This window comes from Pseudorca crassidens, chromosome 18, assembly GCF_039906515.1.
Source record: "Pseudorca crassidens isolate mPseCra1 chromosome 18, mPseCra1.hap1, whole genome shotgun sequence".
Classification (NCBI taxonomy): Eukaryota; Metazoa; Chordata; class Mammalia; order Artiodactyla; family Delphinidae; genus Pseudorca; species Pseudorca crassidens.
Window position 1 is genome coordinate 66,432,490 of NC_090313.1, and position 18,020 is coordinate 66,450,509.

General features: G+C 38.2%; 1 protein-coding gene across 1 annotated transcript in view; it reads right to left on the reverse strand.

Moving 5' to 3' along the window:
* Positions 1 to 18,020, reverse strand: part of FREM2 (FRAS1 related extracellular matrix 2) — a 160,282-nt gene that overhangs the window by 20,150 nt on the left and 122,112 nt on the right. Inside the window, exons 12-16 of the mRNA XM_067713219.1 lie at positions 16,554 to 16,684; positions 14,452 to 14,610; positions 10,364 to 10,667; positions 8,123 to 8,254; positions 4,766 to 5,097 (exon numbers count right to left, since the gene is read on the reverse strand). Of these exons, the coding sequence (XP_067569320.1) occupies positions 4,766 to 5,097; positions 8,123 to 8,254; positions 10,364 to 10,667; positions 14,452 to 14,610; positions 16,554 to 16,684 (1,058 nt within the window). The remainder of the gene's footprint in view (positions 1 to 4,765; positions 5,098 to 8,122; positions 8,255 to 10,363; positions 10,668 to 14,451; positions 14,611 to 16,553; positions 16,685 to 18,020) is intronic.

Genomic DNA, 18,020 nt, shown 5'->3' on the forward strand with positions numbered 1-18,020 from the left:
TAAATAATTATGATGGCGCAGCAACAAGGTGAAATATGTCGTAATCAAAAATCATCTATGTGAAGAATTTTTCTTGTCATGGGAAAAGAATCACAGTATGTTAGGTTAAAAAGCAGTATACAAAATGGTATGGATAATATTATGCTGCTACTATTAAAAATGTGTATGTATATTGAAAAGAGACTAGAAAATATGTCTGTGTACAGTGATAGCGGGATAATGAGTGAATTCCTTTTTATACTTTTTTAGTTTCCCAGCTTTCCACGGTAATATCTTTACTTTCCATTAACCAAAAAACCTACACCACTAAAAATATGAATTGACAAATTTGACACAATAGGAAGCAACATACTTCATGAAAGTTATACATTTTGGATTCTTCTTGCCATTTCTTGCAGAATGATTTAGAGTGGCTTACATCTTTAAAAAAAAAAAAAGACTAAACCAGTGTACTAAGTAGAAAATAACGGAATGGAAAGACATGACTTCTAAAGTGTACTCTAGCCCCAAAGGTCTGTGTTTCTAAATCAAACACATAGTTTTTTTAAAAAAGGAAAATTATTCCATTAACCAAGGAACTCAGAAAAAATACGTATACTTTCCCAAAATCAGGCTATGTCTTCTCATGAGTAAATTACAATGTCATATGATTGGAGTTGAATTTTTGTAACTTAGTCATGCTCCTTGAATGATGTTATCAGTTGCTGTTTACCTAACAAGGTGAGAGTTAAGATTCTGACTTTTTAACATGAATAGTCAGGCTGATGAAAGGTGAAATGAACTGAAGTTCTTTCGTTTTAAGAGAAGTTGTTTTCAAGAGAAAAACTAATCAAAAATATCCAATAGTTTAAAAACTTAGTTGAACATTACTGACTACTTTGCATCACAAGTGTTTTTCATTGTGTACCCAAACAAGTTAAAATTTTATTTATAAAATACAGGTCACACAAAAAGGTGGAGCGGAATAATTTATTTTATTTATCTCTGTTTTTCTTTTCCTGCTATATCTGTTTTTACATTTTAGAAAGTAACTATTAGGAGGGATTTTAGTGGTGAATATCATTAGAGAAATTTCAAGTTTCTTCTTCTTGGCAAGTAAAATTGTTAACTTTTATAAGAGCAAGTATTCGACTCCTATAACTCGACTTGGAAGGAGTTTAAGGTCTGTGTCTGGTGTCCTCACTGGGTACCTATTTGGTCCCTGGCACAGAGTAGGTGTTCACTGATTATTTCTTTAATGAATGAATGGGCAACGAACAAGATGGAAAAGGCAGAACTGGTCTTAATATCAGCTAAAGCTAGTTGTAGTCAAACTGCATAAAACTTAATAAAACTTCATTTATTGACTTCACTTATCTGCTGTGAACAGATAACTATCTTAGATATTTCAGGTGATCCCTTCAGTTTGGTAACTCTCTGTTACAAGTGAAATAATTTGAATATGGGAGGTTAGAGAAGGCAGAAATCTTTAAGAGTGTGTGAAAAACCTCTTTTTAATCACAAAATAAAATGCAGGGCCCTGGCAATATTTCCAGGCAGTAGCTTTAGCTGCTAAGAACACTAAAGATAAAAATCGGTTTGTATCATGTTGTTCCCGGCAGAAGCAGTTACCAGTTAGTAAAATCTGTTTGCATAGTGATTACCTTGATCTAAGGCAGCAAGTCTAGAAAAGGACCAGAAGAGGGAAAGACATCTATTAGCTGCTTGGCCAGGGCAGTATGGAATTGGCAGAGGACAAATAGACCTGGGGTTATTTCTGTTCTTGTACAAAGAACAGAGGAAAAAGTTTATTTGCCTTTCTTGCAATTTCGTCTGTGACCATAACCATTCCTCACATTCGCCCAATTAAATGACATTTAATTCACTCGATTAAATGTCCAGATAAGTATCATGATGTGGTTAAGAGCACAGGCTTACAAACGAATTGAATTGGGACACGTTGTTTGAAGTCTCTTTGCTTCAGCATCTCCAAAAATGGAGACAAAATTCATTTGTCTCACAGTGTTGTTTTGAGGACAGAATTAGTGAAACTATGTAAAGTACTTACACACAATGACAGGCATATAGTAAATATTAAATAAATGTTAGCTATTACTATTAGTAGTAGTAGTAATATTATTAGATATTTTCTCTTCTCTAGAACCTAAAACTTGTGAGGAAAATTAAGAAAATATCTCAAAGAGTTATATTTCCTTTACTTTAATATGTATTTTCTTCTCCCTCACCTACCTTTAAATAATGTATGTGTCAGGGGAGGTGAGGATATAGGAGAGGATCTCAATAACTAGAGAAGTAGAAGTTCAAACCCAAGAAAGTTGGGGAAAACGAGATAGCCATCTCTGAGCTTCACTCTGAGAGTGGACACGCTTTATCAGATGCTACTGCAATTCCATTTACACTGAGGCTTTAAGAATTTTGTCACAAGAACCTGAAATTTCAATGATTTACACTGAATCTGGTCACCTCTATTATGTTGATCATCATGCTTGTGTTACTACGTTTATTTTCAACAATGCGAAAGCAGAAAAGTCCTTTCAGAAGAAACTCATATAACCAGCTGGCCATCTTACACCTCAAGGTAACACAAGCCAGTTGGGAACTGGATGGTTCAATAATTCTTATACTGCACTCTCTCTTCTCCCTAAGTAGAAAGTAACATAAAGTGTTCAGGCAGGCAAAACTTCACTGAACCCGGCAGTTGCCAGTTTTCACCTAGTGGAGTAGAACAGTCGATAGCTCAACTACGGAAGCAGGGTAATAACTTTTCTAGTTAGCAGTTGTAATGGGAAAAAAAAAACTGAACTTAACTAAACAGAGGAACAGTGATTTTAAAACTCCGGCGAAGTAAAATTAATTTAGCTGAGCATTTTATAGTGAGGATTGGCTGGAGAGACGGATTTGCATTCAAAATGCCCTTGATACACCAGAAAAGTGGGCAGATATAGGCTTAAGTAGGATAAAGCTTAAGTAGGATAAGTGCAGGGTTTTCACTAGGGAAGCCCGTCTGGGTTGCACGTATGAAAGACAGAAAATTACCGCCATTTGCAGAGAAGATAGAAAACATTCTTGAGGCTAAAAAGTGACCACAGACTAGACGAGACCCACAGAGACGCTTCATGGGATGAAGTGCTTTTTAACAAAGAAGACCCAGAACTACAATATAATCCTATTACTATGTCCCATTTCACTTATGCCAACAGAGCCTGTGATTTCAGCAAGATCCTGAGAGAAGAGCATCCAGAAAGAAAAGAGGAATGATTTAATAATGGATTGAAAACAGGCTCTGGGAGGAACGGCCAAAGGAATGGAGATATTTGACCTATAAAGGAAGAGGCTGAAGTAGATGTGTTAATATGAGTCTTTATTCTGAGAATAGGACCTTTTTTCTTTCACGTTTCTTCCAGGTAGCAAAGACAGGGTGGGAACGAGGGACTTGAAGAGGTAACACTTATGAGGGTTTAAGTAACCTGCCCAAGAAGACGTAGCTAGAGAATGTCAGAGCCAGATATAAGTCCACATTTCCTTGACTCCAATATGCAGGCTCTTTCCACTGTTCTACACTGTCTTCCTGTTGGTGTTTTTGCTTGAGATTTTTAGTAATTCATGCAAGTTTCTGGATATTTTGTTGCTTTTAGAGGAGACAGAGATAAAAGTCTCACTACCTTGGAGCCCAACAGTTCCCAGACATAACATGTGGCCATTAGACATCAACGCCAGCGGAACCGGTCGAGATTTACAGCTTTGCTCTGGAATTAAACTGATAGTTACTGTCTACATTTCTCTTGTTACTACTTGTTTTATAGTTTAACATCACAGGAATATAGCACGGAAAAAAAATCCAGCCTCACCTCAGCTAAATCTTGAAAGATAAGACATCTTCTGGGTACCATTCAACGTCTTAATGTATAAGTTACGTAAATAAGCCCTTTGTTTCAGTCCAGTTGGACAAAGCGTGGCTTTTAATTCAAATACTCATCACAAATCTAAGCTACACCCTACATATTTTAGATTCTCTACTGTAACTGCTAATGGAGACCTTGCTTCACCATCATTTTAACAACAATGATGATGGTGGTGATGGGGGGGATTGTGTGTGTGTGTGTGTGTGTGTGTGTGTGTGTGTATTTTATGTGTAAATGTCTGCCTGTGTAGTATGAAGAAGAATCAGTAATTGCAGAGTAGAAATAACAGTAAGCTTTAAATGAAAATACTTTTGACTATGTTAGTGATGGAGAAATGGACCAGATAGGGAGGAAATGGGGAGAAAACTAGAAAGAAAAAGGGGCGGGGGGAAATAGGAGTAGAAGGAGAGAAAGATAGAAGGCAGGGAAAGAAGAAAGAGAGTAAGAAGGGAGAAAAACTAGACTGACCCCGAGGACCCTCATTTGAGAGCACTCGTGACGCATCACAGCCATCTGTGCATAACACAAGAAATGAGAATGTGTACTTCGAAGAGAAATTCGTGTTTGGAGTTTTCTAACATCAGAGCAGATTTGGAGCTTGCAGCATAACTATACGGTGTCCTTTCAATACAAAGATAATGTTACTGATCCATTGCTAAAAAATACATAGATTTGGACACATTGTTCTGGAAACAGACACGGATTTCCACAGCACTCATGCCAACTACCTGCTCTTTCCTCTGCCTAATAACCTACATCACCAGGATGGAAGACTGGAGCTGAGATTTATTCCAAGTCTACGTAACTGAACAAAAGCAACCGGTCTGCCCAGTGACCAAAGCTCAGATGCTAAACATCCGTACCTGTCCATCGGTTCCAATGGTGCCTCCACAGTCCGTGAGCAGCTCTGACATGTCATAGTAGCTAACGAACTCCCATAAGCAGGCTTCCAGGTTCAGATTTCGGTAAAAGCGCAAGGTATTGGAACCCCTGATAGATGAGCTGTACTGGTAAGGATACGTCTCTCCAATTATTTCTGGATTTTTGGTAGCCTCAGTCAAGAACCCGTGGTGGGTCTTTACTTCAGTATAATCCAGGAGGTTGGAGCATTTGTGGTTTCCAACTCGTGTACCATCAGGGCTGAGGGTGAGCTCAAAGTTGGAGAGCTCCTTGGTGGAGATCACAGGGAGCATGCCTACAAGGGATTTTTGTAAATCACTGTTACCATTTTTACCAACAGCAAAGGCCTTTGAACACTTTATAATCTCTTTATCTCTTGAGAAGACAAGTGTTATAAAATACTGCAGAGCAGTGATTATAGAAGTGGTATCTTAGGACCCCGGAGGATCCCGAGAATATTTCAGGAGATCTATAACATTAAAGCTATTTTCACGACTGTAAGGTATTATTGGACTTTTCCACGCTTATTTTCTCAGTAGTGTACAGTGGAGTTTTTCAGAGGCTAAAATAAATCATATATTGCAATAGATTGAATGCAGAAGCAGACATAAGAATCCAGCTGTCTTTTATTAAGCCAGACACTAAAGATATTTTCAAAAATGTGAAACTATGCCACTTTTTTGTTTTGCTTTATAAATTGTAGTTCTTTTTCTTAAAAGTATGTTTTTCGTGTTAACACGTAATAGATTCATTCTTATTTAAAAATTAATGAATAAATACATATTTAACAATACCTCAATTTTAAATCCAGTAAATATTTATAGCTATAACCCACAAAACAAAAGGTCTTTGTGGCCATAAATAATGTTGAGGGTGTCCTCAGACCAAAAAGTTTGAAAACTACCACTATACGGTATAGGCTAAGAGTTGGCAAACCTCTTCTGTAAAGAGCCAAACTGTAAATATTGTAAGGATTTGTGGGCCACAAGGTCTCTGTTGCAACTGCTCAAAGCTGCCATTGCAGAGCCAGAGCTGCCATAGATGATTTGTAAAGGAATTCACATAACTGTGTGCAAGAAGACTTAATCACGGCCAATGGATTAGAATTTTATAGAATTTTCATGTGTCATGAAATATTCTACTTTCAAAGAAGAAGAAGGTTTGGTTTCTTCCAAACATTAAAAAATGTGAAAACCATTTTTAGCTTGCAGACCATAAAAAAAAAAGGTAGAAGGCTAGATCCAGTCCATGGGACACAGTTGGTTGAGCCCTGGCATAAGCAATGCAGCAAAAAGGACTGTGAAAGGGGTCTTCTCTTGACACCTTTTCCACCTCTCCCTCTTAGATCCTCTGGCCCCGCAAAAGAACTGGTCAGCTTCTGCGGAGCTACGGCTATCGAATGTTTCAGAAAATGCTAAGTCAAGCTCTAGGAGAAGCACGAGGGACCAATCTTTCTACTAGGAAGAACTATTATAGGTCTGCCCTTCCCTGATGGTCCCTTCTGCCCTCTGCACATCTGAATCACACCTCCCATATGGGTCTAAAGGCAGGGTGGTCAAACATGGACCCAACATTACACTGTAAAGTAAGGAGGTGCAGATTTCTGTGCACCTGTGCCCACCAGCATAAATTTGGGTTTGTAATAAGCAGACAAAGCAGAATTATGTCCTTTCCATAAGGCAGGTAAATTCTACCTTGTAGTTCCTAATATTGCCTAATGCTTCCTGTCCTTTAGGTACTTAAAATATAACTAACATACTAAGTAATAATATTAATATACTTCAGCGAATTAAGAGGAATAGAACTTGAAAATGTCTTCTGTACCTGAGGAAAGGTTCATAAAATGTGGGTAAAGTTACTGACTCAGAAATTCTGCCCACACTTCCCTATCCAGAGAAAATGGACACAGAATTTAACATTGTTAATTGCTTTTTTTTTTTTACCTTATTTTAATGCCTAGGAAATGTCTTAGTTGTTGCAATAAATACTGGGAAAGATCTATGAGACTCCAGATATGGAAAAGCAAACAGGTGTTGAAGGCAGGGACTGAGATTCCAAATTGCTTTCCTGTAAGTCCAAGCTCAAGAGTTTTGAAGGCACACTGTGCCGTGTCATAAAAGACAGCAAGCACGTTAACCAAAGCTTTGTTTCATTGTGTTGTGACATGTGTGAAATTTATCTAATTTTAAAGAACGTCAAAATTGTCAGACTTGAGAAAAAAACCGGGCAGAAAGAAAACAGAAACACTCAAAAGAAGCAGGACTTGAAGCTTAAGTTGCAAACTGAGCATTTATTGTATGCTTGGTCATTCAGAAAACAGGCAGACCTCAGAGATATTGCAGGTTTGGTTCCAGACCAACGCAATGAGGCAAGTATTGAAATCAAGTGAGTCACATGAATTTTTTGTTTCCCAGTGCGTATAAAAGTTATGTTAAAATTTACTAGGATATAGAAGATGTGGTACATATACACAACGGAATATTACTCAACCATGAAAAGAATGAAATAATGCCATTTGCAGAAACTTTGGATGGACCTAGAGATTACCATACTAAGTGAAGTAAGTCAGACAAAGACAAATATCACTTATATGTGGAATCTGATAAAAAAGTGATATGAATGAATTTATTTACAAAACAGAATCAGACTCACAGAGCTCGAAATCAAATATATGGTTACCAAAGGGGAAACGTGGGAGGAAGTGACCAATTAGGAGACTGGCTTGGGATTGACATATACACACTACTGTGTATAAAACAGATAACTAACAAGGACCTACTGTATAGCACAGGGGACTCTACTCAGTTTTCTGTAATAACCTATATGGGGAAGAATCTGAAAAAGAATGGAAAATATATACATATGTATAACTGATTCACTTTCCTGTACACCTGAAACTAACACAACATTGTGAGTCAACTATACTGCAACAAAAAAATTAAAAACAAACCATACTGTAGGCTATAAAGTGTGCAATAGCGTATGTCTAAAAAGCAATGTACACACCTTCATTAAAAAATACTCTGTTACTAAAAAATGCTAACTATCCCGAGGGAGTCTTAATCTTTTTGCTGGTGGAGGGTTTGAAATATTGAGAGAATTACCAAAATGTGAGACAGAGACATGAAGTGAGCAGGTGGTGTTGGAAAAATGGCGCTGACAGACTTGCTGGAAGCGGGGTTGCCACCAACCTTCCATTTTTAAAAAAACGCAGTATCTGGGAAGTGCAATAAAATGAGGTCTGCCTGTGTTCAGTCAAATAAAGCAGGTAAAGAGAAGCCCAAACCACCTCCATGGATTTGCTTTCCCAAGTCACCTACCGTCTATGTGGGGCATGGTGACGGCGAGCCTGATGAGGTTGGTATACTCTGGGTCCTCGGGACCCGTGTAGCGCAATTTAGCTGAGAAGGGCTCTGCTCCCACTATCCCTGGCACCCGGGGCTGACAAAGACCTCGAGGCAAAATGAAGACATTTATGCTAAAAGAAGATAATAGACAACACTGGAAGTATATATTTTTAAATAGGCACTATGAATTTTCTGTGTACTTTAAAATTCTCTGTGAACTAAGGCACTGCTGAGAGTTGATATTATGACGAAGCAAAAGACCATCATGGGAAAAGTAATCCCAGCAGACAGTTCAATGGCTTCTTCTTAACATTTGGGGTGTTTTATAAAGTTTAAGAAAAAATAAATATTGTTCAATGTGATTTAATTTGTGCTGGACACCGTCTGTTATGGTCATATTCACAAAATCGTCTTAACATAAAGTATAAACAGGCATAGTAAAAATGATTGAAAAACAACAGGAAAAAGTAAGTGTAGCTTAATTAAATGAATGAGATTGTTACCTTAGAATTAAATCCTTAAGACTAGTCATAAAATTTACATTATTTATAATAAAACTAAAAATGCACTCATTCTAAAAAACAAAAACTAGCCTTCTTAGAATCAGAGAGCAAAATATATAGTTTTCTCTATATATGTAATTTCTTACAGTATGTGTATTATAAATTATAACTCATTGTCTAATCTATCTATCTATCTAGAATTTTAACATGAAAAACTTCCTCGTATGTTTGCTTTGAAAGCACTGTAGTGTCTTCATTTTAATACCATGGAAGAGACCGCCCGATGCTGGATCACAGTTTCCAGAGAACTAGGCAATAAATAACTTCTTTTCTGTCTGTAGAAAACAGATCAGAATCAGGCCCTAGCATCTGGGATGTCTGCTCTATTAATTGGGGGTGACTCACTTTAAGGCATTGTTTAATTTAGTTTTGGTACCAACACAATAGTTTGGTTTTAAGAGAAATCTAAAAACCATACATTCTAATCCTAATAAAAGAACATGGTTACTCTACGTGTTATCAATAAATATTGATCCTGAGTATATAATGGTGGGAGGTGGTACATATAACTTTTCTTGCTGCAACATATGTACATCCGAAGTGTTGTACACAAATGGAATTTTTAGAAATAGAATCTTATTAAAAGACTGTTATTTGAAAACTCTGATTTAAACATTCTTCTGCAGAGTAAAGGATTAGTTTATAAAGTGGATTTCCTGTCTCGTCAGTGTTGTCTCCGGCCACATGTATCTTCCACCTCCACTGTGTCCGGGCCCTAGCCCTGACCTCAACCTCCCCTCTAATAACCAAGTATGGACACTAGTACACACCTCTCTACCTGGACTGTCCTTCCCCTCCTGCCCCAGCAAACTCCTGTTCAGCCAGCCACCAGCTGGGAGTGATACGGCATCACGTATGAGCTGCCCTGTCCAGATCCGACCCTTGCGTACCAACTGCTTCGTCTCCTGATCTCCCTTCCTCTCCCTTTCATCCTGCCCCATTTCTCTGCTTGTAGTTCCCAGAATACTCCACGTTTTTTCATGCTTCTATGAGTCATTGCTCATGCTTGTTTTCCCCTACTGTTTTCAAGACTCAGCTTAAGCATCTCCTCTTTGATGAAACCTTTCCAGATCCACTCAGGCTAGAACCCATCACTACTACTTTTGCATTTCTGTGTCCTGTCCAGACTAAAATTTGTCTGTGTCTTCAGTCTGAGTATGGACTCCTGGAAGGCAGGAATCCTGCCTTATTTTTCATATGACAGCCAAAAGCCTGACATATGCTCAGTGATCGAAAAATGCAAAATGAATAAATATTTGTTTTCTAATGAATATTTTTGCGAAAATAGATTATCATTTAAAAATACTTATAGAGGGCTTCCCTGGTGGTGCAGGGGTTGAGAGTCTGCCTGCCGATGCAGGGGACACGGGTTTGTGCCCTGGTCCGGGAAGATCCCACATGCCGCAGAGCGGCTAGGCCCGTGAGCCATGGCCGTTGAGCCTGCGCGTCCGGAGCCTGTGCTTCGCAACGGGAGAGGCCACAACAGTAAGAGGCCCGCGTACCGCAAAAAAAACAAAAAAACCCCAAAAAAACCCGTATAGAGTATTACGGAATACATGGGGCATTTGGAGGAATGAATAACTGGAAATTAGACATATATAACATTCCATGGTATTCCAGCGACCTTCATGTGAAAACGGCCATGCACTACCTTCTTCTCTGCCGATGGTTACGGTAGGGCTCATCAGCTCCAAGCCTTCATTGCCATCAGCATTCACAGCCCGAGCCGCACACTGCACCCTGGAGCCAGGCTGGAAGTATATGGAGTCTAAACTGATCCTCTTGGATGAAGTGAAAAAGGTGTCAAAGTCCACTTCTCTCATGGGGCTGGTGACTCCGTCGGGGCCCGCGGGTGCGCTGATCAGCCATCGGTACCGGGTCAAAGTGTCATTGATGTTCTCACTTGCACAAATGGATCCTGTTTTGTCATAGTCCGGATATTTAGGGTTGCAAGCCTATGGGAAACAAGTAACTATGTTAGGGCCACAGTTTAGAACAAGGTGGAAATTATTCCTCTGAAGTTCTCTCTCCCTTAGTGTTTTCACTACTACTTTTTTTCCATTTCTACATGTTATTCACGCAACTTTCAAATTCCTAGTCCTCGCGATGCTAGCTTTTATGAACTCTAATCTTGCATTTCAAACAGCTTATTGGCCGTTTCCACCTTTAACCTGATACGAGTAGAAGTGATACTCATTTCATCATCTCTCGAATCCTCAGAGTTGTCGAATCATCCTTGTTCTTTTCTCTCTCCCTCTCTTCTCTCTCTCATTTTGCCCCCAACATCCAGTGGGTCAGTGAACTTGTTTGATTCTTTTTGTAGGATGTCTCTTAAGTTGGTCTTTTCCCTCCCATGCCAAGCATCACCTTTCTATCTAATTCAGGGCCTTTCTCGTCAGGTGACCACGGTTGCCATGGTAACACTCCAATACAACCCCTCTCCTCATGCCATTCTTCTGTGCAAGAGCTCCCTGCTACCCAACAAATAAAGTGCACGTTCCTTAATATAACATTTCAAGACCTCTGTAACTTGCACCGCATTATTATTTCTGCCTTGCTAATCCAATAAACATTTATTGTGTACCTATTATACGTAGGTCATTACACCAGGGGTATTGCAAAGTAAGAATAAATGCGTCCCAGTTTTTGCTCACAAGGAGCTTATAATTCAAAGGTAAGAGAAGGCAATTGAAAAAGTAACTATGCCATTTGTAAGGCAACCACTTCATACAGGAATGACGTTTCCTTATGTGATTCTTTATTTTTTTATAGGTATAGGAATGCCAGAGATTTCTGTGCATTAATTTTGTATCCTGCCACTTTATCAAATTCATTGATTAGCTCTAGTAGTTTTCTGGTAGCATCTTTAGGATTCTCTATGTATAGTATCATGTCATCTGCAAACAGTGACAGCTTTACTTTTTCTTTTCCGATTTGGATTCCTTTTATTTCCTTTTCTTCTCTGATTGCTGTGGCTAAAACTTCCAAAACTATGTTGAATAAGAGTGGTGATAGTGGGCAACCTTGTCTTTTTCCTGATCTTAGTGGAAATGCTTTCAGTTTTTCACCATTGAGGATGATGTTTGCTGTGGGCTTGTCATATATGGCCTTTATTATGTTGAGGAAAGTTCCCTCTATGCCTACTTTCTGCAGGGTTTTTATCATAAATGGTGTTGAATTTTGCTGAAAGCTTTCTCTGCATCTATTGAGATGATCATATGATTTTTCTCCTTCAATTTGTTAATATGGTGTATCACATTGATTGATTTGCATATATTGAAGAATCCCTGCATTCCTGGAATAAACCCCACTTGATCATGGTGTGTGATCCCTTTAATGTGCTGTTGGATTCTGTTTGCTAGTATTTTGTTGAGGATTTTTGCATCTATGTTCATCAGTGATATTGGCCTATAGTTTTCTTTCTTTGTGACATCTTTGTCTGGTTTTGATATCAGGGTGATGGTGGCCTCGCAGAATGAGTTTGGGAGTGTTCATCCCTCTGTTATATTTTGGAAGAGTTTGAGAAGGATAGGTGTTAGCTATTCTCTAAATGTTTGATAGAATTTACCTGTGAAGCCATCTGGTCCTGGGCTTTGGTTTGCTGCAAGCTTTTTAATCACAGTCTCAGTCTTAATTTCAGTGCTTGATATTGGTATGTTTATATTTTCTATTTCTTCCTGGTTCAGTCTCAGAAGGTTGTGCTTTTCTGAGAATTTTCCATTTCTTCCAGGTTGTCCATTTTATTGGCATATAGCTGCTTGTAGTAATTTCTCATGATCCTATGTATTTCTGCAGTGTCAGTTGTTACTTCTACTTTTCAATTTCTAATTCTATTGATTTGAGTCTTCTCCCTTTTTTTCTTGATGAGTCTGGCTAATGGTTTATCTATTTTGTTTATCTTCTCAAAGAACCAGCTTTTAGCTTTATTGATCTTTGCTATCGTTTCCTTCATTTCTCTTTCATTTATTTCGGATCTGATCTTTATGATTTCTTTCCTTCTGCTAACTTTGGGGCTTTTTGTTCTTCTTTCTCTAATTGCTTGAGGTGCAAGTTTAGGTTGTTTATTTGAGATGTTTCCTGTTTCTTAAGGTAGGATTGTATTGCTATAAACTTCCCTCTTAGAACTACTTTTGCTGCATCCCATAGGTTTTGGGTCGTTGTGTCTCCACTGTCATTTGTTTCTAGGTATTTTTTGATTTCCTCTTTGATTTCTTCAGTGATCACTTCATTATTAAGTAGTGTATGGTTTAGCCTCCATGTGTTTGCATTTTTTACAGATCTTTTCCTGTAATTGATATCTAGTCTCATAGCGTTGTGGTCGGAAAAGATACTTGATACGATTTCAATTTTCTTAAATTTACCAAGGCTTGATTTGTGACCCAAGATATGATCTATCCTGGAAAATGTTCCATGAGCACTTGAGAAAAATGTGTATTCTGTTATTTTTGGATGGAATGTCCTATAAATATCAATTAAGTCCATCTTGTTTAATGTATCATTTAAAGCTTGTGTTTCCTTATTTATTTTCATTTTGGATGATCTGTCCATTGGTGAAAGTGGGGTGTTAAAGTCCCCTACTATGATTGTGTTACTGTCCATTTCCCCTTTTATGGCTGCTAGCATTTGCCTTATGTACTGAGGTGCTCCTATGTTGGGTGCATAAATATTTACAATTGTTATATCTTCTTCTTGGATCGATCCCTTGATCATTATGTAGTGTCCTTCTCTGTCTCTTGTAATAGTCTTTATTTTAAAGTCTATTTTGTCTGATGTGAGAATTGCTACTCCAGCTTTCTTTTGATTTCCATTTGCATGGAATATCTTTTTCCATCCCCTCACTTTCAGTCTGTATGTGTCTCTAGGTCTGAAGTGGGTCTCTTGTAGACAGCAAATATATGGGTCTTGTTTTTGTATCCATTCAGCCAATCTGTGTCTTTTGGTTGGAACATTGAGTCCATTTACATTTAAGGTAATTATCGATATGTATGTTCCTATTCCCATTTTCTTAACTTTTGGGTTCGTTATTGTAGGTCTTTTCCTCCTCTTGTGTTTCTTGCCTAGAGAAGTCCCTTTAGCAATTGTTGTAAAGCTGGTTTGGTGGTGCTGAACTCTCTCAGCTTTTGCTTGTCTGTAAAGGTTTTAATTTCTCCATCAAATCTGAATGAGATCCTTGCTGGTTAGAGTAATCTTGGTTGCAGGTTTTTCTCCTTCATCACTTTAAATATGTCCTGCCAGTCCCTTCTGGCTTGCAGAGTTTCTGCTGAAAGATCAGCTGTTAACCTTATGGGGATTCCCCCTTATGTGACTCTTAAACTATTGACATTTTCATTGGACGATCCCAAACCTTCCCTCACAGGTGGAGCTGCTGTTCTATCTCCTAGTTTGTATAATGATCACATCATGCCTTATAGTAGAGTGACTGATTCTTATACATTTTTCTCTCCCTTATGTTTAAATTCCTTGAGTGTAGAGTTCATATCTTATTTATTTTTCTCTCAGTGGCAAACCCTGAGATAATATGAGATAACACACTATGTGTACATCAGTTAGTAAACCTTTGTTGGATGAAGGAAGAAAAATAGGACCTTTACTTGATCAACAGTTTCCTTTCAAAAGTTCATAGATTAAATCCTGCAGTTTTCCCCCACTTTTATTTCATCATGACAAAGCCCATACTATATTGGTTAATGTTCATGATTATTTTAACTATTTTACAATTTTCCTCAACTTCCTACTCACTGTGATACAGACAACAGGATAACCAGACACAGGTCCAGCACTCTCTCTGGCTCTGTAAGTGTCATCATACATCAGTAAGGACACAATTTGAGGGACAGAAGGAAAAGTGACATCTGCCATGCTGTTCAATTCTTCTATGTACACAATGGCTTTGGTGGCCTAGAAGGAAAAGATAATTCTCCATGATTACTGACATATTAGACTCATGCTGCTTCTATTGTGCAGAACAATACTCACAATGCTTGGCAAGTCCATGGCTTCATTATAGTAAAAATTGTCACACCCAGAGCCTCTGCAGTGTGACAGGCTCTATGTGCTTTGTTCCTCATGACCCTGGCACCTGGGCCATATCTTATGGTGCAGGGGAGGGTACCTGAGTCCTGGGTTGGCCAGTGGCCCACAAAGTATTTGGGCTTGTATTTTTTTCTCCAAATTGTGATGATAGTAGTTAAGTCTGTCTCGGGGTGGTAAAGTGGAAGATCCATGAAAAAGTCAATTAGTTAATAGTGGGAGGAAAGCTGAAAGAGACCAGGGTGAAGGCAGATGCTAGAGGTCATGTGACAGCATGGACCCTGCTGAAGTGGAAATCAGGTGAAAAGTGAAGCTTCAGAGGAGCAGAGGACAGAAGCACAGGCAGAGGGAGAAGCTGAGTCACAGACCGAAGAGGAACCTGTGAACATCTACTGGGGGTAGAATGACAAGGAAACCCCACTGACACATTTGCCTTTTGCTCCCGAATCATCTTTCAATATCCAACGATACATTGCAGTTTCCAAGCCTATATTTACGTGGGTCTTCTTAAAAGGGGCTTTGATCACTTGAAGTGATTTGAGTGAATCTCTGTTCCTCTTACTCAAAAGAGTTTAATATGATGCTCCATAAAAACTAAAGACTCACTTCTTATGTGATCAAGACTTACAAAAATATATTTGAAAAAGATTTTCTGCCCCTACTTCTTGCATTTTAAATATGACTTAAAAAAAAAACCCAAGGCACTGTAAATACCATCAAGTAGTAAAAATTATAAAATATTAAAAATACCTGTACTTAAGGGAAAAAACAGTCTCCCCAATTTGATCTCATGCTAATAGTGAAACAAATAATAAAAGAAATCGAGTAAATGTAAGCACAGATACTGTAAACATTGGTCTGTTCGTTAAATCACTTAGCTTTAAAAATTAGGCTTAAAGCTCAAAATTCTATGGAAATTACATTTATCTTGAAGAATATCTGGTTGATGAAATAATATAAATTAAATAAACACAGGAAAGAAGTGCTAGGACAGTAACATTTGGGTCACTGAGGCTCTGGACATCAATTTAATAAAGTTACGATGAGCAGGTGGGAATTTTGAGGGTTAGCAAACTGTTTTGTGGGTTGAAATGTGTGTTTTTATGAGTTGTGGCACTAAATTAATAGCCTCATCTTTGTGCTGAGACTATGTTTTCTCTCTGGAGGTTAACCCCAGATTCAGTCGTTACTGACTAAAATAGGAAGGGTAACTGGGCTGATGTGGGACTCGGAGGCTCTAATCCTTGAGTTTCTACAAACATGATTTTTCAAGAAAGAGACAGGAATTTTTTATTTTGGCTGCACCATGGGTCTTGCAGGATCTTAGTTCCTTGACCAGGGATCGAACGCATGCCCTCGGCAGTGAAAGCATGGAGTCCTGACCATTGGACCGCCAGGGAATTTAGGACTTTTTTTTTTTTTTTTTTTTTTTGCGGTACGCGGGCCTCTCACTGCCGTGGCCTCTCCTGTTGCAGAGCACAGACTCCAGACGCGCAGGCTCAGCGGCCATGGCTCACGGGCCCAGCCGCTCCACGGCATGTGGGACCTTCCCGGACCAGGGCACGAACCCGCGTCCCCTGCATCGGCAGGCGGACTCTCAACCATTGTGCCACCAGGGAAGCCCCAGGACTTACTTGATTCTTGTTTTCGAATGGAAACAAAATTTATTTAGTAGGGGAAAAAAGATTATGGGCACTGTCTTTATACAAGGGTTGTATAAAGTTGATTACTTAACTGTACACTATGTGATGCTTACATGCATTTTCCATGATAAAATACTGGCCACAAATTTATATCCATAAATTACTTACCTGCGTCTCTGCTATCATATTTTCATCGGGTTTTAGGTGGACAGTGAAGGCCTCTCTCATCTCTCTTACCCCATCGAATATTACTTCAATTTCAACAATGTGCTGGATTTCTCCCTCCTTAAACTCAATTTCTACAAATGCAAAATCACAGGTTTAAATCTTTTACATAGGAATATGTGAAGTTTTTCTTAAGCTTCTTTGACAGTGATCCACAATGAGAAATATATTTCATATTGTGGCCCAGTATACTTACGTGTATATGTTTGTGTGCACATGTGAGTGTGGATAAAATGGAATAAAAAGTTTTAAAAACATCACCTATTCTTACAATATGCATTGCACTCTAATATTTTCTATTCTATTCCATTTTATCCAGAAGAAAATTATAATCATAAGCTACTAAATTGATTTTTTGACCCACAGTTTGAAAAAATGCAGAGTTATGGAATAGACAATCAACAATTTTGATATCGGCACAATCAGACAAACTCACCTCTCATTTCCCAGAATTTCTAAACCAACAGGACATAAGTCAAATATATGATCACAGGCATTATTGAGTGTGAATAGTATTTTCATTATGTATATATCTAGAAAAGCTGGACATAAAATTGTTGAAATTTTTAATATCATGTCAAATTATATTTTTAAAAGACTTCTTTCGGTTGTTGACGTTAATCTTGGAAATTCAGCAATTTTTTTAAAGAAAAATGTTAATGGTGTTTTTTTCTCTCACCCTGTCGCTCCTCACTAAAAATAATTCCTTCATTGTCATGAAAAATAAACCCAATAATGGTAATCCTTTTTTAACCATTCATTCTGAGGTTCTTAAAATGTTAAAAAATTAATTGATTTTATTGAACTCAAGAATAAGCAGCTGACCAAACTTGAATAAACAATTTTGTTGGTTTTACAATGCCTTGTGAAAAACTGTTCAGAGGAGAAAATAAAGAATATAATGCATAATCATTCCAATCAGAGACGATAACAGACGCTGCTTTCTCACGTAACGGCGGTATTCAATCATTATAATTCTAAATTAAGAAATCCTTTAAAATGTGGCAGAAGAAAATGTGTCTCCAACGTATTTTTCTTTTCCTACTTCCATCAATTATGAAAAGGATCTTCTTCTTTAAAATTGTGTTTGTAAGCCAGACTCATCTTTAAAATTAGTTCTGTTTCTGGGTACAGCCATTTTCCACACTGGCCTTAGCCAGTTCTTTGATACCATTAGCCTTAGATTTCTCATGCCCCAAGAGGGCGTACAGTCCTCGTTCCAGAGGACGAAAATAGCTGATCACTTCTGGGTCACCAATTTGTTTGATTTGACCTGTGTGAAGGTGCAATGAAAATTTATTTTCTAACCCTTCAACATCTGGGGATTTCATAGAAAAATACAGATGTTTTAGATCTTTTGTACTTTTCTGCCTGGCAACAGTCATCTGGCTATGACAGTACAGGTCTTTC